This window comes from Herpailurus yagouaroundi, unplaced genomic scaffold (genome assembly GCF_014898765.1).
Source record: "Herpailurus yagouaroundi ecotype Mexico unplaced genomic scaffold, PumYag 140, whole genome shotgun sequence".
Lineage (NCBI taxonomy): Eukaryota > Metazoa > Chordata > Mammalia > Carnivora > Felidae > Herpailurus > Herpailurus yagouaroundi.
Genome location: NW_024412395.1, coordinates 92,399,890 through 92,423,629, shown reverse-complemented (window position 1 = coordinate 92,423,629; position 23,740 = coordinate 92,399,890). Strand labels below are relative to the sequence as shown.

Here is a 23,740-nt window from a genome sequence, read left to right as displayed (position 1 = left end):
TTTTTATTTTTTCATTCTATTAGGGCGACCTACCTTCTGTGGAATACCTCTTACAAAATGGAAGTGACCCAAATGTTAAAGACCATGCTGGATGGACACCATTGGTAGTTTTCTATTTGTTTTTTCATTCTCGTTTTATGTCTTATAGTTATTATACTGTATGCAGTTGTCTATACACTCACTCTCTTTTTAATCTGAAGACCATACATTTCACTAAGCAACAGAAAATGATTACTTTTCATCTAGCTTTTCAATTGTGACAGGGAAGAAATTGGCTGCCTTTTCACTGACTACCTTTAGATTTAGGAATCCAGTTACACCACATTGCTGAATGTAGCTAATAACATGGAGGTGACTATTGGAGCCGACATCAGGCCTCATTCTGCCACATTCCAAATTATTGGAACCAGATTTCTTGGAACAAAGAGAGGTCAGAGGGACTGGGTATAGGATTATATCATAAGGCAGTGATTCTTACTGAAGATCTATTGTAGCCTCATTTATACCCTACCGAATCGCAAATATATAGAGGCAGTAGAAATCTTTGCTTACAGTGAACATTTTTAAAAATCTGCTTATTATTACTAAAACTGCAATGTGGAGTATAGTCTGGAAAACGAATAGCACAAATACATGGGAACAAGTGCTGTGTGAGCTAATTGCATGCAATTTGAAGACAGCTATAGAAGTGTCAACAGAGGAGGTAGAAGCCCTTACCCTGTAAGCTGGAAATTTATCATAAAATTGAGAGAGTCTTATTAAGCCAGGTGTAAAAAAGGTTTAAAATTGTAGAGAATGACTTCTCCTTGCCAAATTTTTAAGCTGGGAGGGTTTAGTCTGGATCAGAGTCACTTTGTTGTTTTTGACTCTGCAGGCTAGTTAACCTTTTCAAAGAAGGGTCAATTTTTTTTTTTTTTTTTTTTTTAAAGCCAGTAAGGCAAGTTGTAAAAAAGATTGGTGAGTGATTTATTCGAGCACCTGATGTCTGATTTCTGTTATTTTCTCCTGGAAATAGACCTACAGATATTTGGTGGGGTATTGCCCATTATGAATTGAATAGATGTTCTTAAAAAGCACAGTATGTCAGTGGTTTATTAGAATATAGTATAGTGGCATTTTTAACAGTTCATTAGACATAAGGAAAGATTTGCACACGAGGCATCTTTGAATGCCTTGAATGAATGCCCTGTTAACGTCAGTAAGCTCTTTTTACTCTGTGTTATTTGTGTTATCATCGACACCAGCCATACAGTAATCTGTAGCTTCAGCAAATAGTCTTGTCTTGTAAATACTGTCTCCAGGATACTCACTTTGTGGGGTGGTTATGTATACATGCGGGTGCACCACTTAGGGTATGGCTAGGTACCTGATTTAGTAGATTCTATTCAGCCTTGGAGAATTTCACCTTTTATGCATGATCTAGTTGTTAAATACTTTCTAAGTTTCTTGTTTTTAATTTTTTACTGTGGAACAGTTGAGAGCTGGAGTTGGTTTATAGCTACATTTTCTTCTTAAAAAATGAGCAGTTGACTGAAGGCTCAAATAAATACCATCTTTTTCCATGAATTGCATACATCTTGATCATCATGTATGCCATCACTAAGATTGGTAATAGGGCTTTTACTCCGGGCCGACACTTATGGTCTGTATGAATATTTAGGTTAGACCAATTTACTGACTGAAGTTCACATTTATTTTTCTAAAGTGCAATTTTATTATGATATGATGCATTATTCTTCCTCATCACTTTTTTCACTTCTTATTTAATTAGCACGAAGCCTGCAACCATGGGCACCTGAAGGTGGTGGAATTGTTGCTACAGCACAAGGCGTTGGTGAACTCCGCTGGGTATCAGAATGATTCACCACTTCATGACGCTGCCAAGAATGGGCACATGGATATAGTCAAGCTCTTACTTTCTTATGGAGCCTCCAGGAATGCTGTGTAAGTTGTTCAACTTAAAACCTGGTTTTTAGTTGACTTGTGTTCTTGAGTGAAGGCTGTGAGGAAGCAAGGACTTGAATACCGAAGTTGGTGGCTGTCTTTCTTGTCTTTCACAACTGAGGTTAGACATGACCATTATATTCTGTATTTAAAATCAGCACTCATGCTCTTTTCCTTTGTGATACTTACATATTTGAGGGAGATTTGCTCCTTTAATTCAGAAACAATTGCCAAGTTAATTTTGGACAAATTCACTTACTTAGAGTCTGTAGATTGAGTCATACTTATTAATAAGAAAAGAATTAGAAGCACAGAAATAACTGTTTTGTATGCTTCCCAGTATTTCAGAATTTGTTTTAAATATTCTATTTTTTTATGATTTTCCTGCATATTTAGTTAAAATATGTAAGAATTTTGATGTTGGGCAAGTGCTATTGAGTTATTTCTTAGATTTTTCACATCATTCAAATGAAGCTGTGGGTAAATTGTTTTGCAATGTCAGGGCACAGAGATGCATTCATTAGTGAATGCTGGCGGCTGCATTTTAAAATCGCTATCGTCAACACTGTCACAAGCAATTGCCATATGTGGATTTTATATCTTTAATCTATAACTTGGTTCATGTCTCCCTATGTATTATTTTATTCTTTTCAGTTAATGAGGTAGTTGAAATGGAAATAGAAGAATTGCCTCTTCATGTCCCCGTTGCTTCAATAGGTTTAGAAAGAGCACCTGAAAATCAGGCTTACTGTGGTTACAGAGGCAAATAAGAATTACAAAATGCAGAACTTCTAGGTTGTAATTTTTTTATAGCATAATTGAAAAACAAATTAATAAATAATGCAGGAATGTACCATATCTTGGTGCTGTTAGTTTTGGTAAGTGTGTCTAATATCCTTTGTGTCTATCACATGTGATGAGATAGTTGGGGCAAACTCAAGGGATACATATTTTTATGTATTTTTATTTTTCCGGTTTGTGAGTGTGTGTGCTCATGCGCGTGCGTGCACACACACACACACACACACATTACATATATATATATATATATATATATATATATATATATACACACACACATACACATGGACCTAACAGATATGACCCTCCTGGGGGGATAGCCAGCCATTTGATAAAGCAAATGGTTACTTGGGTCAGGTGAAACTGAATAGTTTCCATCCGTGGGTTCTTAAATCAGCCATGACTACTTTAATGAATGGAGCACTGGTCAGGGCGTTAGGGAATTCAGCTTTTATTTGTGACTCCATTAGTGACTTTATAGCCTCAGGCAGGTTAATTTCTGTGCCTTGGTGTCCTCACCTATAAAACATGGGTGATGCCTGCTGCTTTTCTGTTTTTTTCAGAGTATAGTGAGGATTAATGAGCCAAAACACAGGGCCTGTCTTGTGGTTTGTACACCATGATTCTTCACTATACTGTGAAGCTTATTAATACACAAGGTGTGGGCATGAGACAGTGAGCCTAGTCTGCCTTCACAGGTGCCCCTCAGATAAATATGTTGTTTTTAAATAGGCATACCTAGCGAAGTGGCAGATTTAGGTATATCTGTAGCCCAGCACCATCCAGTAGATCTTTCTGTATTGATGGAAATGCTGTATATCTGTGCTGAGCACTCAGTAGCCACTAGCCATCTGCTGCTGTTGAAGACTTAAAATGTGGCTGTTGCTACTGAGGAACTAAATTTGGAAATGTATTTTATTTTAATTGAATAGCCACATGTGCCAAGTGGCCACTGAATTGGACAGCTGGTTGATATAGTTAGGATAGTGGGGAAGAAGGATTTATTTGGGGAAAGGCTGGGAATAACATTAGGTAGAGGACGGTTAGGGAACGATGGAGAGAATGCAGCAGTAGATTGAATCTAGGGTTTAAGAGTGTGATAGCTGTTTCTAAATATTGTTATTCCTTTTTTTCCAGACTGGTTGGTGGTCATCATCCTTAAGTATTTGCTGTGTTTTTCGCTGTTTTATTTCCTAGTAGTGGTTGTTCACCTAATTGACTTCACCCGTTTCCTAACTGGTCTCCTTCTTTTCAGATGGCTTTTCTTTTGTTCATTCCCCATTACTGCAACCCAAGAACTTCAAAAAAATAAAGAAATAAATAACACAAGTCTGGCCAAATCACTTACTAGCTTAAAACCCTTCATTGGCACCTCTTATTGTTTTTTAAAACTTCCAGACATTCATTTGTGGTGCAAGTTAGTAAGTATTTGAATGCATGAAAAGATGGTATATTTTTTCCTCTCTTTTGAAAAAGGGTCCTATGAGATGACAACAGGAATTGCTTCCCTCTGCTCCCTAATTCACTATAAGTGTGGAGTGAAAGTCTAAAGCCATGTTTCCATAAGCTGCACCTTTGCTAGGGTGGTAGAACTGGTTTCCTACGTGCTCCCTGGGCAGAATTGTTAGTCTCTTGTCCACTGGGCATCCATAATCCATAGCATGTTACCTTTTGTGGGTTCATGGCTTTCCAAAGTAATTCCTGTAGCCTTGGTGTTTTTAAGATCTGTTTTTCTGCCAGAGTTCTATATATTGTCTTTTTGAATTAAGTACTGACAAGTGACTATAGATGAAATTCATTCCTTGACTTCCTCCATTTAAGAGGAGCATGGGGAGGGGCATGGGAACTGTATGGGCTTCTTAGTACTCTTTTTTTTTTTCCCCCTTTCTGCTGAAGCTCTTGTCTGGTAAGATGGCTCCTTAATGCCACCTTATAAGCCATTAATATTTCAGACTCTGGAATCTGAGTTGGCAAGCATAATACTTTCTGTTGTTTTTTTTAATTTAAGTTTTAGTTAATTAACATACTGTGCAATATTGGTTTCAGGAGTGCAATTCAGTGATTCATCACTCACAAGTATATTGCTTTTATTTTCTCTGCTTATTATATCTCTTTTACTCTTTTTTTTTTTTTTTTTTAAGGAATAGTTGACATACCACGTTACTTTAGTTTCGGGTGTACAACATACGGATTCAACTAGTTTGCATATTAAACTACGCTCGCCACAAGTCTAGCTGCCATCTGTCACCATATAGTGCTACTGCAGTGCCACTGACTGTATTCCCTGTGCTGTTTCCCATGTTCCCGTGACTTGCTCGTTCCATAACTGGCAGCCTGTGTGTCCCACTCCCCAACCATCAGTTTGCTTGTATCTCTTTTACATGGAATGGAACTTTTCTCTCAATAACCAGGACTAGGAAGAAGGTTTGGAACTGGAAAGGGCAAAGGCTGTTGTTTGTCCTTTGCTTTTTATGGCTTAGTTCTTTGCTCGAAGTTGTAGGTGGGTAGGGTCTTTCTGCTTCATCTGTGTTTCTAAATGGCAGTCTTCAGCTCCGTAACATTTTGGCAGTCTTCTTCATTCCCTCAAGGTTCAAGTAGTCTGTTTTACTTAGATGCCTTCATTTCCTGGTTCTTCAGTGACATCCTGTTAGGTTTTCTCCTACTCTTGCCCTGCTCCTTTACTTCCTCATCCCCCAGTTGGTTATTTGCTCCTTCTGTTCTAGTGGAGTAAACTGATTACAGAACCATGTGACACATGCCTTCATAGGCCAGTGCACAAGATTGTGTGAAAATCTAGAGTAGGGACTGTAAGTGAGACTAGAGGAAATCATGAAAGACTTTTTAGGGGAAGGAGCACTTCTACTGAATTTTGAAGAATAGGGGGATGGGCTTTTCAGAAAGAGATGGTGGGTGTACGGCCAAGACTGCTTGTCTATTCAGTTCTAGGAGCTTCGATTAGTGACAGTAAGACTGGTATTAAAGGGACAATGATTAGAGGCTGGAGAAGGTGGCAGAGGCAGACAGAGGCATAGTGTGCCACAGAGTTCAAATGTTACTTTGGAAAGTTCTTCCTGCACATGGGCCAGGACCTCAGTGAAGAGGTGTGTCCAATAACCTGGAGAGGTGAGTCTGAGCTGAGGTAGTGACAGTGACCAGTGTTGGGGGGGGGGGGGGCCGGGAGAGAATTCACTCTTTTCATCAGCTTCTTCCTTCAAGTGAAGTCTGATAAGTTAAGAAATATCTTACTAGGGTTGTGATTAAAATTGGGTAAAGGTGTGGATTATAGTGGAATTTGATTTTTCATTGAGAAACAGTGTTTCCATTTATTTGAGACTTCTGTTACACATCTTAGTAAAGTTTTTCATCTATTTTATATGTATCTGCATTTATGCATGCACTTAACTATTAGATTTTTCTAGGCATTTGATTCTTTTGTTGCTCTGGTTAACTGGATGCTCTGTTAATAAATACAACTTGTCATTCCTGATGTATAGGGAAGCTGTTGATTTTAGTACATTTCTCTTATATCTAGCCAACACCTAATTCTAAGGATCTGATTATCATTTATCAATTCTAACTTCTTATTGCATTTGCCAGTGTTTCTGGAACAATATTATAAAATAGTGATAGTTGGCATACTTGTTTTATTCTCATTTTTCAAAAATATTGACTCTAGGTTTACAGTCAGTATTAAAATCAATATTAAAAAATAAAGATATTCTATTTTTTTGCTATTTTTTAAGAAGACTATACCTTATTAAATGATTTTTAGCTTATAAGGAGGTGATCTTAGACCTTTTGCCTGTTGGTATCATTAATACATTTTAAAATATCTTTTTAAGTTTTATTTTATTGAGAGAGACAGAGAGAGAGAGAGAGAGAGAGAGAGAGAGAGAGAATGCCAGCATGAGTTGGGGAGATGCAGAGAGAGGAGAAAGAATCCCAAGCGGGCTCCTCACTGTCAGCGCAGAGCCTGATGCGGGACTTGAACTCAGGAACATGAGATCATGACCTGAGCTGAAGTCAGATTCTTAACTGACTGAGCCACCTAGGCACCCCTACATTTTAAAATATTAAACCATGTTGTATTTCTGTGATAAACTTAAATATACTGTGCTATTCTTTAAGCAAATACTTTACATCAGTTTGCTAGGATTTTATTTAGTATTTTTGCATTTCTAGTTATAAGTTGAAATTATCTGTTTTTTTATTTTTAATTTTTTTGCCCACAGATTTTTATATTAAAATTATATTCATAGTTTCTTTTTAAAAATTTATTTAAAAATTTTTAATTCAGTATGGTTAACATACTGTTATTAGTATCAGGTGTACAATATAATGATTTAGCAATTCCATACATTACTCAGTGCTCATCAAGGTAAGTGTACTCTTAATCCTTTTCACCTATTTCACCCATCTCCACACATCCCCTCCAGTAATCGTCTGTTTGTTCTCTACAGTTGAGAGTCGATTTTTGTTTTGTGTCTCTTCCCCTTTTTTTTCTTCCTTTGTTCATTTGTTTTGTTTCTTAAATTTTATATGTGAGTGAAATCATTTGTTATTTGTCTTTCTTTGGCTTGTTTCACATAGCATTTACTCTCTAGATCCATCCATGTTGTTGCAAATGGCAAAATTATATTCTTTTTTATGGCTGAATAATACTCCACTGTGTGTGTGTGTGTGTGTGTGTGTGTGTGTGTGTGTGTACACGTACGTGTGTGTGTACACATACATATACTGCATCATTATTCATTCATCAAATGATGGACCTTTGGACTGCTTTCCATAGTTTGGCTATTGTAAATAATGCTGCAATAAACATCGGGGTGTATGTATCCCTTCAACTTGATGTTTTTGTATTTTTTGGATAAATACCCAGTAATGCAATTAGTGGATCATAGGGTAATTCTACTTTTAATTAAAAAAAATTTTTTTTAATGTTTGTTTTTGAGAGAGAGAGGGAGACACCAGAGCTTGAGCAGGGGAGGGGCAGAGAGCTAGGGAGACACAGAATCTGAAGCAGGCGCCAGGCTTTGAGCTGTCAGCACAGAGCCTGACATGGGGCTTGAACTCATGGCCCATGAGATCATGACCTGAGCCGAAGTCAGATACTTAACTGACTGAGCCACTCAGGAGCCCTTCTATTTTTAATTTTTTGAGGAACCTCCATACTGTTTTCCACAGGGGCTGCACCAGTTTGCATTTCTACCATCAATGCAAGAGGGTTCCTTTTTCTCCACATCCTCCTCAACATGTGTGTGTCTTGTGTTGTTGATTTTAGCCATTCTGACAGGAGTGATAGCTCATTGTGGTTTTGATTTCCATTTCCCTGATGATTAGTGATGTCGAACATCTTTCATATGTATGTTTGCCATCTGGATGTCTTCTTTGCAGAAATGTCTGTGCATGTCTTCTGCCCATTTTTAATTGGATTATTTTTTTTAAATTTTTTTTTAATGTTTTATTTATTTTTGAGACAGAGAGAGACAGAGCATGAATGGTGGAGGGGCAGAGAGAGAGGGAGACACAGAATCGGAAGCAGGCTCCAGGCTCTGAGCCATCAGCCCAGAGCCTGACGCGGGGCTCGAACTCACGGACCGCGAGATCGTGACCTGAGCTGAAGTCGGACGCCTAACCGACTGAGCCACCCAGGCGCCCCTTTAATTGGATTATTTGTGGGTGTTTTTTGGTGTTGAGTTGTAGAAGTTCTTTATATATTTTGGATACTAACCTTTTATTGCTATGTCCTTTGCAAATATCTTCTCCCATTCTGTAGGTTGCCTTTTAGTTTTGTTGGTTGTTTCTTTCAATATGCAGAAGCTTTTTATTTTGGTGTAGTCACAATAGTTTATTTTTCTTTTGTTTCCCTTGCCTCAGGAGATCTAGAAAGATGTTGCTATGGCTGATGTCTGACACAGTACTGCCTGTGCTCTCTTAGAGGATTTTTATGGTTTCAGGTCTCATATTTAGACCTTTATCTATTTTGAGATTATTTTTTGTGTGTGATGTGAGAAAGTGGTCCAGTTTCATTCTTTTGCATGTTGCTGTCTAGTTTTCTCAACACCATTTGTTGAAAAGATTGTCTCTTTTCACTGGATATTCTTCCCTGCTTTGTCAAAGATTAATTGACCATATAATTGTGGGTTTATTTCTGAGGTTTATATTCTGTTCCAGTGATTTATGTGGCTGTTTTTGTGCCAGTACCATATTTTGATGACTATAGCTTTGCAATATACTTGAAGTCCGAAATTGTGATGCCTCCAGCTTTGTTTTCCTTTTCAAAGGTGCTTTGGCTCTTTGAGTCTTCTATGATTTCATACAAATTTTAGGATTGTTTATTCTAGTTTTGTGAAAAATGCTGTTGGTATTTTGATAGGGGTTGCATTAAATCTGTAGATTGCTGGGGCTCCTGGGTGGCTCAGTCAGTTGAGTGTCAATTTCGGCTCAGGTCATGATCTCACCACTTGTGGGTTTGAGCCTAGCGTCAGGCTCTGTACTGACAGCTCAGAACCTGGAGCCTGCTTCAAATTCTGTGTCTCCCTCTCTCTCTGCCCCTCCCCTATTCATGCTCTTTCTCTCTTAAAAATAAATAAATTAAAAAAATTTTTTTTTAAAAATCTGTAGATTGCTTTGGGTGGCTAGTACAGACATTTTAACATTATTTGTTCTTCCAATCAGTGAGCATGGAATGCCTTATTTTCCATTCGTGTTGTCTTCAATTTCTTTCGTCAGTATTTTATACTTTTCAAAGTACGTGTCTTTCACCTCTTGGTGAGGTTTATTCCTAGGTATCTTACTATTTTTGGTGCAGTTGTGAATGGGATTGTTGTCTTAATTTCACTTTATGCTGTTTAATTATTAGTGTTATAGATGTGCAGTAGATTTGTGCACATTGATTTTATATCCTCTGACCTTACTGAATTCATTTTTCAGTTCTAGTAGTTTTTTGGTTGAGTCTTTTGGGTTTTCTTTATATGGTATCATGTCATCTGCAAATAGTGAAAGTTACCAATTTGCATGCCTTTTATTTCTTTTTGTTGTCTGATTGCTGTGGCTAGGGCTTCTGGTGCTATGTTGAACATGGTGAGATTGGACATCCTTGACTTGTTCCTGACTTTAGGGGAAAGCTCTGTTTTTCCCCATTAAGTATAATGTTAGCTGTGTTTTTCATGTAAAGCTTTTATTATGTTGAGGTATGTTTCCTTGAAACCTACTTTGTTGAGGATTTTTATCATGAATGGATGTTGTACTTTTTCACATGCTTTTTCTGCATCTATTGAAATGATCATATGTTTTTTATCTTTTTTGTTTTGATATGATGTATCAAATTGATTTACTTGTGAACATTGAACTACCCTTGCATCCCAGGAATAAATCCTCCTTGATTGTAGGAATTGATTTTTTTTAAATGTATTGTTGGATTCAGTTTGCTGATACTTTGTTAGTGTTCTTAAGAGATACTGGCCTGTATTTCTCTTGATGTCTTTATGTGGTTTTGCTATCATGGTAATGCTGGCCTCATAGAATGAAAATGGAAGTTTTTCTTTCTCTTTTATGTTTTGGAGAACTTTGAAAATAATAGGTATTAACTCTTTTAAATGTTTGGTAGAGTTCATCTGTGAATCTGTCTAGTCATGGACTTTTGTTTGGTGGGAGTTTTTTTGATTACTCATTCAACCTCATTGTTGGTAATTGGTCTATTCAGGTTTTGTATTTCCTCCTGCTTCAGTTTTGGTATGTTACATGTTTCTAGGAACTTATCCATGACTTCCAGTTTGTCCAGTTTGTTTCATAATATTCTCTTACAGTCCTTTGTATTTCTGTGGTGTTGATTGCTATTTATCCTCTTTCATTTGTGATTTTTTTTTTTTCTTTGAGTACTGTCTTTTGTTTTTTGATGAGTCTGGCTAGAGGCTTACCAACTTTGTTGATCTTTTCAAAGAGCCATCTTTTGGTTTCATTGATTTGCTTGTTCATTTACGTATTCATTTTTAGTTTCTGTATCATTTCTTTCTGCTCTCGTCTTTATGATTTCTCGTTTGGGGTTTTATTTGTTTTTCTTTTTCTAGCTCCTTAGGTATAAGATTAAGTTGTTTATTTGAGATTTTTCTTTTTTCTTGAGGTAGGCATGTATTGTTATAATCTTCCCTCTTAGAACCCCTTTTGATGCATTCCAAAGATTTTGGACCTTTGTGTTTTGTTTTTTTTTTTAAATGTTTACTTATTTTTGGAAGAGCCCAAGTGAGGGAGGGACAGAAAGGGAGAGAGGGGGACAGAGGATCTGAAGGAGGCTCTGTGCTGACAGCAGTGAGCCCATTGTGGGACTCAGATTTAACTGTGAGATTATGACCTGAGTTGAAGTCAGATGCTCAACTGACTGAGCCACCCAGGTCCTCAGACCATTGTGTTTTCATTGTCGTTTGTCTCCATGCATTTTTTGCTTTCTTCTTTGATTTCTTCTTTGGTTCCCAGTCATTGTTTAGTAGCATGTTATTTAATCTTCTTATATTTGTGCTCTTTCCAGATTTTTTCTTGTGGTTGATTTTTAGTTTCATTGTGTTACTGTCTGAAAAGATGCATGGTATGACTTTGATCTTTTTTAATTTGTTGAGACTTGTATTGTGACCTATGTGATCTATTTGGGACAATGTTCTGTGTGCACTTGCAAGAAATGTGTATTCTGCTGTTTTTGGATGGAATATTTTGAATATATGTGTTAAATCCATCTGACCAGTATGTCATTCAAGGCCCCTGTTTTCTTGTTGATTTTCTCTTTTGATATGGGTCAATTTATGTAAGTGGGGTATTAAAGTCCCCTACTATTGTATCACTATTGATTGTTTCCTTTATGTTTGTTATTAACTGTTTTATGTACTCCCATGTTGAATGCATAAATATTTATATTCTATCTTTTAAAAAAAATTTTTTTTTTCTTTACATTTATTTATTTTTGAGATACAGAGTGAGACAAAGCATGAGCAGGGGAGGGGCAGAGAGAGAGGGAGACACAAAATCTGAAGCAGGCTCCAGGCTCTGAGTAGGTGGTCAGCACAGAGCCTGATGCGGGCTTGAACCCACGAACTGTGAGATCATAACCTGAGCCAAAGTCGGACGCACAACCGACTGAGCCACCCAGGTGCCCCTATATTTGTTCTGTCTTCTTGTTGGATTGTCCTCTTACTAATTATATAGTGTTCTTTTTTTTTTTTTTTAACGTTTATTTATTTTTGAGACAGAGGGAGACAGAGCATGAATGGGGGAGGATCAGAGAGAGGGAGACACAGATATATAGTGTTCTTTGTCTTGTGTTACAGTCTTTGTTTTAAAGGCTGTTTTGTCTTATGTAAGTATTGCTACCTAGGCTTTCTCTTGACATCCATTTGCATGATAAGTGTTTCTTCATTCTCTCACTTTCTATCTGCATGTGTCTTTAGGTCTGAAGTGAATCTCTTGTAGTCAGCATATGGATGGCTCTTGTTTCTTTAGCCTTGCCATCATTGTCATACTGTGTCTTTTGATTTGAATGTTTAGTCCATTTGCTTTCGAAGTAATTATAGCTAGGTATGTATTATTGCCATTTTGTTACTTATTTTGCTGTTGTTTTTATAATTCTCTGATCTTTTCTTGCTCTCTTCTCACAGTTTTCTGTCTTTCTTTAGTGATATATTTGGACACCTTTGTTTTTATTTTTTGCATGTCACTGGTTTTTGATTTATGGTTACCATTAGTTTTGTATATAATGTCTTCTGCATATAGCAGTCTATATTAAATTGATAGTCGTTTAAGTCTGAATCTATTCTCTACTTATCTTGCCCCATGTTTTAGGTATATGGTGTCATACTTTACATCCTTTTATTTTGTGAATCCCTTGACTTTTATAGACATGCTTATTTTTACTGCTTTTGTGCTTCCTACTTTTCTTACCCTTACTTATGGTCTTTTCTTCCCACTTAGTTCCATTTAATGTTTCTTGCAGGGTTGGCTTAATGGTTATATATTCCTTTAGCTTTTATTTGTCTAGGAAACTTTTTTCCCCCCCTCCTATTCTGAATAATAGCCTTGCTGTGTAAAGTATTCTTGGCTGCAGATTTTTTCTTTCAGCACTGTGCATATATCATGCCATTCCCTTCTGACCTGCAAAGTTTCTGCTGAAAAATCCGCTGATAGTTGTATGGAGTTTCTTATGTGTAACTATCTTCTCTTGCTGCTTTTCAAATTCTGTCTTTATCATTACTTTTTGCTGTTTTAGTTACTACGTACCTTGGTGTGGACCTTCCTGGCTTGATTTTGTTGTAGGAATCTCTGTGCCTCCTGGATCTAGATATCTTTTTTACTTCCCCAGATTAGGAAAGTTTTTAGCAGTTATTTCTTCAGTTAAATTTTCTGCCTCATTTTTTCTCTTTTTTTCTTCTTCTGGGGTCTCTCTAATATTTGCATATTACACTTGATGGAGTCCCTGAGTTCTTTTAGTCTGTTTTCAATTTGTATAATTTTTTTTCTCGCCCCTGGTCACTTGATTACTTTCCATCTCTGTACTCTCAGTCACTAATTCATTTTTCTGCTTCCTGTAGCTTACTATTTATTCTGTGTACTTTATTTTTAATTTTAATTTCATTTATTTTATTCTTCATCTCTGGCTCTTTTTAAGGGTCTCACTGATGTCCTCCACCTTTTCCTCAAGTCCAGTGAATGTCTTTATTATCATTACTTTAAATTCTTTATTAGGCATTTTTTTATCTCCATTTTATTGAGCTCTCTTGCTGTGATTTTGTCCTGTTCTTTCATTTGAGACATATTCCTCTGTTTCATCATTTTGTCTGTTTCTTTCTTTCTTTTTTTTTTTTTTTTAATGTTTATTTTTGAGAGAGGGAGACAGAGACAGAGTGTGAGTGGGGAAAGGACAGAGAGAGAGAGAGAGACAGAATCCAAAGCATTGGGCTCGAACCCATGAACTGTGAGATCATGACCTGAGCCAAAGTTGGATGCTTAACCATCTGAACCACCCAGGTGTCCTTCTCTGTGTCTGTTTCTGTGTGTTAGGAAAGTCAGCCAAGTCTCCTGCCTTGTGAAGTGATGGCCTTATGAAGAAGTCCTGTAGTGTCTTGCAGTGCAGTGTACCCTGTTCACCAGAACATGGCACTTCATGGATGTCTCCTGTATGTGTTGCGTGAGCCTGGCTATTGTGTCCTGACTGCTTTTTCCTTCAATCTAGTCATCTGCAGTGGTTCTCTTTGCCAGTTGTGGGCAGTGTTGGGTCCCTGGCAAGGGTGGGGTGCACAGTTTTAACAGGATGCGTGATATTCCATGAGGGCCCTCTACCACTACCACGACCAAGGCCCTGTGAAGTCTGCAGGTAGGGAGATGTGGTATTAGCAAGGCTAGCACGGGTCTTCTGGGGGAGGGGACCCACAGCGCTGGAACTGAGGCCGGCTTGACTGGCGGGAGCGGGGCTTGCTATAGACAAGTTAATAAATGTTGGCGCTGCACTGTTGCCCACAGGTGGCTGTGTGTTCATGCCTGGCAACGGGGGAGGGAAATGTTCTCGGTGTAGTCTCCCTGCAAAACCTACCCCTTGCTCTGAGATGAGTAAATAATTCTCCCGTATCCCCCAGGTGTTTCCAAACTGCTGCTGCAAGATGCTGCTGCATCTCCCCAGGCTGTATGTTGAGCTTTCTTTAAGGCCTGAATTCTACTTCCTAATGCTCTGGGCTCTCCCAGAGGGAGAGTATTCAAATTTCAGGCTTTAAGTCCTGCTGGTTGTAAGAACTGTGAAGCTTCTTTCTTTTTCAAAGCCAAATGTTTTGGGGATTTTTCTTACCTGTGTAGGCTCCCATGATAGTCCTTCTCTGTGCCTGTGGCTCCCTCCCTCCCAGGGAGGCTGTGGTCCAATTAGCTTCCTACCACTTGTATGCCCTTCCTACCTTCTTCAGTGTGACCTCTACTCTTCTCTCTCATTGTGGGGTTCTGCCAAGCTTTGGGTTGTTTTCTGGGTTATTTACACTGATATGAGTGTTATCTAGTTGTATCCGTGGGGCAGGGTGATCTTAGGGTCCTCTTACTCCTCCATTTTACCAGCCTCTTCTCTTCCACTTCCTAGAAAGATACTCAAGGATGCTTTCTGCCTTCTCTGGTCTCTGGAACACGCGTGGAGTATCTTACAGAAATAAGCTCTCCCTCCATTTGGCACATCATTATCTGTTTTGATAATTTGTATAGTATATAATATTTGAAAATCTCTCCAGTTTTGTTACTAGTAGTTGCCACTCTGAAATAGTAACGTATTGATAGTAGAATAGAGGAACTAGAGTGAAGATGGACTTTTTGTTGTCTCATTCCTTTATCTTTACATATATTTTTATATTTTATTTTTTTAATGTTTATTTATTTTGAGAGAGAGAGAGAGTGCCAGTAGGAGAGGGGCAGAGGTAGAGGGAGAGAGAGAGAATCTAAGCAGGCTCTGCACTGTAAGCAAGGAGCCTGACATGTGGCTTGAACCCACAAATGGCAAGATCATGACCTGAGCCAAAATCAAGAGTCAGATGCTTAACAACTGAGTCACCCAGATGCCCTTTAAATTTATCTTTAAATATTCCCTGTATGCTATAAAAATAAAGTTTACTTATTTTTCAGTTTTATCTGAGACTGTGATTTTTAGGAGGATGCCCATGAAGATCATCTTACTGTTGCTTTGCATAGGGCATACCAGTGAGACAGGGTCTGTGAGGAAATACTGTATTTATTATATTTCTTATATGTATAGCAGAGTATCGCAAACCCATAAAGGTTTGGATCTGCCTTTATATGATTTAGTCAAATGCTGTGATCGTTCTTGAGTACTGAATGTTAAAAAATACTATCTTTATTTCCATATACTTCAGGGCCCTTTAAGCTAAGGAGGCATGTAAGCCAGCCTTGGGTCCACTGATTTGCACTGTAGTATAGACACAAGGAATTGGTGGTTAATATAGTTCCTATTGAAAGCAACGACTTATGTCCTTGACACCAAACGTAGATTCTTTTTACTCGACATTTGATATATTTTGATTGATTTTATACCTTTTCTGCTACTGTAGGAATTTAACTTGAATTATTTCAATTGGGTGTAAAGCAAACTTGTAGAGAAGAGTAAAGATTTTTATAATTTAGTCTTGGGAGGGAGAAGAAAACCTGAGACAAAATCCAGCCTTAGACTAAGGGTATTTTTGGATGTCTTTGGAATGTAGCAAAGCTTGTATATGAGGACTAAGGGATCCATGTTAGAAAGTTCTGTATTCGGATATGTTCTGCTATTAAGTTGTCATAAATGGTGCTAAGACCATGTGACTTGGCATGCCTGGGTGGCTCAGTCAGTTAAGCATCTGACTTCGGCTCAGGTCATGATCTCACAGTTTGCGAGTTCGAGCCCTGTGTTGGGCTCTGTGCTGATAGCTCAGAGCCTGGAGCCTGCTTCAGCTTCTGTGTCTCCCTCTCTTTCTGCCCCTCCCCTACTTACACTGTCTCTATCAAAAATAAACAAACATTAAAAAAAAAAATTAACCAAAAGGACCATGTAACTTAAAATTTTGGAGAGAAGGCTCAAGAACCATTTTTTTTTAGTATTGCTTATAACGTGTGAAAATAAGTCTTTTTATAGCCCAGGCGGTGGAAAGAGTCAACAACTCAGAAATATAATTAGGAATTGAATATTTATGGAAGGCCAAGTATGAGAAAAGAAAGAATGGAATATGGTTTATCACAAAGCTAAATGAATTTAAAAGCAATTTGTTGAATACTGGTGGAAGAAATCTTGAAACCTTATAAGGTAAGACTTGGTAACTAGGAATTAACTACGTATAGTACTATCATTGATATTCTTTATCTACAGTCTTCATTGTTTAATTTAAAAAATCCAGGGACTTTTAAAAGTTCACCAGTGAAGTCTTCTAGTCCTGTATTTTCTCATGAAGCTGTGATCCTCAGCTGTGAACTTCCTACTGTAAGGTTTTGGGGCCCTAAGTCTTTATGATAATGGAGGGAATATGTGTATACTAGAAGGTCATATATATCTACTTCAAACTTTATCTTTTGTTTAGACTTAATGTTATTCTAATACCTTACTGTTTTTTAAATCACAATTTACTTACAATACTTTCTTATTTGCTTTGGCCTTTTGCTATGTGAACTTTGCCACTTTTAAAAATACATTTTACATTTAAATATAATATTAATTCATTTAACTCTGATTTTACTTATGTTTTGCATGAGAAATTACCTCTTATGTACTAAAATAAGAGTCCATTACCCAAGAGGGAAAATTACTTCTGTTTTAACCTCAGATAAAAAGTTTCATATCTTCTATGCCTCTTCTTTGTCTGTGAATATTTATATTGGTGACTGGTCAAAACTTCAGTGGCTGTCTATCTTCCCTACTGCCTTCAGTGCATCCAATGTGAACCTGAAACAAAGCTCTTACATCCCATCAGAACTCTTTTGACTGTATGGAGAATAGCATTTTTTTTTTTTTAAGAGATATATAAAGTTTAGGATTTGGCACATGGTCTGCCATTAGCATAGTTTCCCTTGCAAGCGTGTAGAATTCGTAACTAGAAAATATTATATGGACCATTGGACCTATTAATTGTCCCATTGCCCTAGTTAATTTTTTAAAAAATTAATCTCCTATAACAGATAATTTATGTTTTACAGCTTAAAAAAAAATGTTGCTCTTTTGAATTTCTGTGCTGTTTCCTGCTTCACAGCAAGCCAAGTGACTTGAAAAATTAAAATCTATGTGTTTGCAATTTTATAGGATTCATAAAGGATTTCATTCATGGACTGTCTTGGTAGCCTGTCATGCGTGATAGGTTTAGTATTTGTAATAATGCATTTTTGCATGAGTATCTGGGACTGAATGATCTGTGTATGCAAATGGAAGTCTAGAATTTGCCCATCTCTCCTTCTCCCCTTTTAAAAGTGGTGAGACTTCTCTTGGGAATAGTCGTGGGCATTTTCCACCATATTCTTGGACAGAAAGGACATGAAAGGGTTAATGCTGTGACCTGAACTGTTGCCTTTGGGGTGAAGCTGAATAGTTAAACACAGCAGTTCAACTCTTTAGTAAAAACTTACTTCTCATCAGTCTTAGTGATCAAAAAGAATCCTAGTGAGGAGAGTTAATCTGTCTTCAATTAATAATCAGTCACAGTGATAGTCTCCTGTACGTGTGACATGTCACTTTTCTTCAAGTATTACCTTTTTTCAAATTTTATTTATTTATTTATTTATTTATTTATTTATTTATTTATTTATTTATTTTCTTTAATGTTTGTTCTTTTTTGAGATAGCGGGAGCACAGTAGGGGAAGAGAGAAACAGGGAGAGAGAGAATCCCAAGCAGGCTCTGCGCTGTCAGCACATAGCCCAACTTAGGGCTTGATCTCCCAAACCATGAGATCACTGCCTGAGCTGAAACCAAGAGTTGGATGGATGCTTAACCAACTGAGCCACCTAGGTGCCCCGCAATTATGTACATTTTAAACTGATTTTTTTACACTAAGTCTGTAAAGAAAATGTTAGTCCATTTAAATATATCATTATGGGGAAAAAGGTGTGACTTTCTTGTACCCATATCACCCATGTGATATGCTGTCTCCTCTTACTCTGGTTTTTTGAAGGTGCCGTATAAAAACTTGTCTCTAATTTCAGATTTCAGTAGTCCACAACAAAGGAGAAACATGACAGGGTTTGTTTATTTATTTATTTATTTATTTATTTATTTATTTATTTATTTTTAAAATTTTTTTTCAACGTTTATTTATTTTTGGGACAGAGAGAGACAGAGCATGAACGGGGGAGGAGCAGAGAGAGAGGGAGACACAGAATCGGAAACAGGCTCCAGGCTCTGAGCCATCAGCCCAGAGCCTGATGCGGGGCTCGAACTCACGGACCGCGAGATCGTGTCCTGGCTGAAGTCAGACGCTTAACCGACTGCGCCACCCAGGCGCCCCGAAACATGACAGGATTTAATAGGCTCTGTCTCCTGTGATGCAGGACTGAGGCTTAACTGATTATCTTTCAATCTGTAGCATTTGTATGTGCCATTCTCCAGTTCATTAGCAATACAGGAGGGCTCAGGGTTTAGTGAACTGTGTATAAGCAGAAGCTGTCCATAATCCAAGTGCATGTTTAAAGACCATATGAGATAGTAAGCTTTGTGTAGTAAGGACTCTAAATGTAAATTAGAATCCTGCCTGTCATTTTATGAAGGAAAACTTCAGTACAAGCATCTTACTTGTGCAGACAATTGTTTTACTGGTTACTTTTTGTTTGAAGCCCACAAGCTGATGGTGGTGCTTTGAGAAGTACTTTCATTAATATTATTCTATGTTGTCGTAATGGACTTTTATTCATACCTGTGTAAAAACAACTATGCTACAGTTACTACTTATTAAAGTACACTTGATTGGGCTCCTACCTTTTATGTCTGTGAAGTGTGAAATTTTCAGTTGTTTTGTTAAAAAAGTCTTTTTGTGTACAGTGATTTTTTTGATGGCCTATAGTGTGACATGGTTTTTTGTTGTTTATTCATTTTTGCACTTGGTGGTTTAAGACCCAGAATATGGATTCATTATCTCAGATTTCTGTTTTTTGATTGTCATACTTACAGAATATATGTGTGAGGAGATTGTTTATTTGGTATGTGAGCGCAGTATTTTAAGAGAATGAAACTGAGAAGTATCAAGTATAGTGGATGAAGTTAGTTGCCTTTTGAAATAAACTGAGATTGTTTGCTCTAAGTGTATGGGAATTTGGAAAGACCCCAAATGTAGCACAATGACTTGTCACTTTGTTGTAAATCAGAGAGCCAAAACACAATACAGTTCTTGTAGAGAAAGACTGTTGTCAGAGGAAGGTTACAAGTTATTGAACCTAGGCCTAAAGGGAAATCTGAGAGTACAAATTTATCGATATTTACCAGTGCTAATCCAAAAAGAAAGAGTGACTGAACCTGATAGTGATAAGTAACAGTGATTAGAGAAATGTTTGCTGTGGTTCATTTCTTTTCTTGATCACTAGCTTTCTTTTCCTGCTATGCCATCAAAACATCTTTCCCCATGGTCATTAATGACCTTGTCTCCAAACTGGTACTTTTGTCCCTCATTTATGTGCCCTTCATGCAGCATCTGAATTGACAGCTTCCTCCTCCCTCTTTCTTCCACTGTTTCCTTCCAGATCTTTCTCTATACATTCAGAGCAATTTTAAAAGATGGTATTGTACCGTGTTCGCCATTTTATATCTAGTTGAACACATTGCATTTTCATGGCTCACTTTAACAGCCATTACATGGACATACCATAATCTTAAAAACTATGAAGTCTTATAAAAGAAATGCTCATTTTAGGACACTTTTCTGGGGGGCTCCTGGGTGGTCCAGTCAGTTGGGTGTCCAGCTTCGGCTCAGGTCATGATCTCACAGTTCGTGGGTTCAAGCCCTGTGTTGGGCTCTGTGCTGACAGCTCAGAGCCTGGAGCCTGCTTCGGATTCTGTGTGTGTCTCTCTCTTTGCCCCTCTCCCACTTGTGCTCTGTCTCTCTCTGTCTCTCAAAAATAAATAAATATTAAATTTTTTTTTAAAAAGAAAATTTTTTTCTTTATGTTGGCATATTACTTTTTTTTTAATTTATTTTTAAAAATTTATTTTAAATTCAAGTGAGTTAACATGCAGTGTTTATGGGTTTCAGGAATAGAGCCCAGTGATTCATCACTTCCATATACCACCCAGTGCTCATCCCAACAAGTGCCCTCCTTAATGCCAATCACCCATTTAGCCCATCCCCCCCACCCACCTCCCCTCAATTTGTTCTCTGTATTTAAGTTTCGTATGGTTTGCCTCCCTTTCCGTTTTTATCTTGATTTTCCTTCCCTTCCCCTATGTTCATCTGTTATGTTTCTTAAATTCCACATATGAATGAAATCGTATAATATTTACCTTTCTCTGACTGACCTACTATGCATAGCATAATATACTCTAGTTCGATCCATGTTGTTGCAAATGGCAAAATTTCATTCTTTTTTTTAATGTTTTTTTTTTTTTAATTTATTTTTGAGAGAGAGAGAGAGGCAGCACATTAGTGAGGGAGGAGCAGAGAGAGAGGGAGAGACAGAATCTGAAGCAGATTTCAGGCTCTGAGCCATCAGCCCAGACAGAGCCTGATGTGGGGCTTGAACTCATGAACCATGAGATCATGACCTGAGCCAAAGTCAGACACTTAACTGACTGAGCCACCCTGGCACCCCAAGATTTAATTCTTTTTGATCACTGAGTAGTATTCCATTGTATATATATTCCACATCTTCTTTATCCATTTATCAGTCAATGAACATTTGGGCTCTTTCCATAATTTGGCTATTGATAGCGCTGCTGTCTGTAAACATTGGGGTGCATGTGCCCGTTCAAATCAGCATTTTTGTATCCTTTGGATAAATACCTACTAGTGCAATTGCTGGGCCATAGGATAGTTCTATTTTTAATTTTTTGAGGAACCTCCATACTGTTTTCTAGAGCTGCTGCACCAGTTTGCTTTCCCACCAGCAGTGCAAGAGGGTTCCCCTTTCTCCACACCCTTGCCAACATCTGTTTCCTGAGTTATTTTAGCCATTCTGATAGGTGTGAGATGGTATCTCATTGTGGTTTTAATTTGTATTTCTCTGATGATGAGTGATGTTGAGCATCTTTACATGTGTTTGTTAGTCATCGAATGTCTTCTTTGGAAAAATGTCTGTTCGTGTCATCTGCCCATTTCTTTACTGGATTATTTGTTTTTTGAGTGTTGAATTTGATAAGTTCTTTATAGATTTTGGATACTAACCCTTTATCTGATATGTCATTAGCAAATATCTTCTTCCATTCCGTCGGTTGCCTTTTAGTTTTGTTGATTGTTTCCTCCCAGAATAGCTAGGGCAGTCAGATTGCCCTGCATCACAACTCTGCTGTGTTTTTTCTTTGGCGCACAGCTGGGATTCAAAACCCAAAGTCTTAAAGGACCTGGCATCACTCAGACTCACTCTCTTCCTCCTCCAGAGCAGAGCCTCTCTGCTGAAGAAAGGCCCTTGGCTGGCACCTGCAAGGTCTTTTGTCCTTAGGGAGGCAGTAAACCCCCTTCCAAAAGTACTCCAGGAAGGGGACTGTTCCGTCCCAGTGTATCCCAAAGATCACTACACGACACTATGCACTCAAGTACCTCGTCCCTTCTCTCCAGGAGCATGCTCCACAGTTCTGCTCCTAAGAGAGTTGTGCACTTCCACAACCTCAGAGTTTGAGCTCCATAAGCTGTTTGCAAAAAAGAACTGAGACCTCAGTACTTCTCGTTCCCCCGTCCATGGTCCAGGGAGGTTTTCTTCTTGTGCTGTCTCAATGCTGCACTATCTCAACACCTCTCTGTTCTGTCTCTTCATGGAAAGGTTCCCTTTTCTTCCACAGCTAAGCTGTTTTTCTCTCTGCTGATTCACATCCATGTACCTCGTACTTGCCAAGCTGTCTCCCTACAGCTGTGAAGGTCCTTCTGCCACTCTGCAGATCAATTTCCGGGGTGTTCCAAGTACTCTGACTTCAAAGCAGCTGTGTTTGAGGGACAAGGAAAGCCCAGGGTCCCCTCTACTTCTCCGCCATCTTAACTCTATCATTTTAGAAAACTTTTTACCATAATACAATATATTAAAATTATTTTGAAACCATGTGTAAGGAAGTGGAATAGTAGACAAAAGTTGTACAGTTTTACCAATTTACTTATAATTAAAAAATGAATGATGGGCAGTATTGAATATTATTGGAATAAACAAGGAAAAACACAACCTTAGTTAAGTCATTGGAACCTTTTTGTTTTCTTATCTATGAAATAACAGATTTCTACAGGTCTCTGAATTCCCTTCCAGTGTAATATTCAGTGACTTATGAATTAACACATGCTGAGAAGTCTGCATCAACTTATTCCCTAAACCACAGTTGGTTCTCTTGATGGCTGTGATTACTATATAATGTACATACATATTAAAATTAATTTTAAAAGTGCCCTGTCCACTACTTTATTCATTTGTTTGTCATGTGGCACGGTTTTCTTTCTAGTGGATCTGAATGCTTGTCCTGTGTATTTATCTAATTTCTGTATTTGTTGACATAGAATACAGAGACTATAATAAGTATGGTGAATTATTTTTATTTGCATTTGAAAGCATCCTACCCTTGGTGATTAATGATTATAAAGCTATATTAAAAATGTGAATATGAATACAGAAGAATACAGAGTTGTGAAAAAATTCATGTGTAAGTAACAATATATCCAATTAAAAATACTCCCTAGAATGGTGTGATGTCAAATTGAAATTTCACATGTTTTTTTCCATTGAATTCAACAGCTTGTGATACTTGATTCTTATGCTTTGTATGAATTCTGAGTCATTTATTTTAGTATAAAAGTTGTGTATTATTAAGGAAGTTGAAAAAATTCATCCCCTGGTGCATCCATTTAGTTAAATATCAAGTCACACATTCTATTTACTTAAACCCATCTGCACTTATTTTACCAGGAACATATTTGGTTTGCGGCCTGTGGATTATGCAGACGGTGAAAATATGAAGTCACTATTGCTGCTACCAGAGGAGAATGAATCATCATCAACTCGCCATTGCTCAGTAGTAAGTATGGATTAGGCTTTGGGAAATTTAGGTCTTTTATTGAAATTGATTATGAAAGGAACATAATACATCAATTTCCAGTTAGCAAGTTGCTTTCAATCACCAAAAAATTATTGAACATTTTCTTTGTATTAGCTACTGTGAGTTCAAAGACTATTATAATCAGAATAAATCCATCAACAAATATTTATTGACTCCCATATATATTTTAGGGAGCATTCATACTGCAACCAGTGTGACAGATAGAACTCTTATTCTCAAGGAACTCACATTCTAATAGAGATGTCTGTAAGACAGAGATGTCTGTAAGACAGAGATGTCTGTA

General features: G+C 37.6%; 1 protein-coding gene across 4 annotated transcripts in view; it reads left to right on the top strand.

The window, feature by feature from the left end:
- The window catches only part of BARD1 (BRCA1 associated RING domain 1), an 83,346-nt gene that overhangs the window by 37,989 nt on the left and 21,617 nt on the right, over nt 1–23,740 (top strand). For all 4 annotated transcript variants that reach the window (XM_040476154.1, XM_040476156.1, XM_040476155.1 and 1 more), the window contains 3 exons: nt 24–104; nt 1,772–1,944; nt 23,307–23,415. In XM_040476154.1, the coding sequence (XP_040332088.1) occupies nt 24–104; nt 1,772–1,944; nt 23,307–23,415 (363 nt within the window). The remainder of the gene's footprint in view (nt 1–23; nt 105–1,771; nt 1,945–23,306; nt 23,416–23,740) is intronic.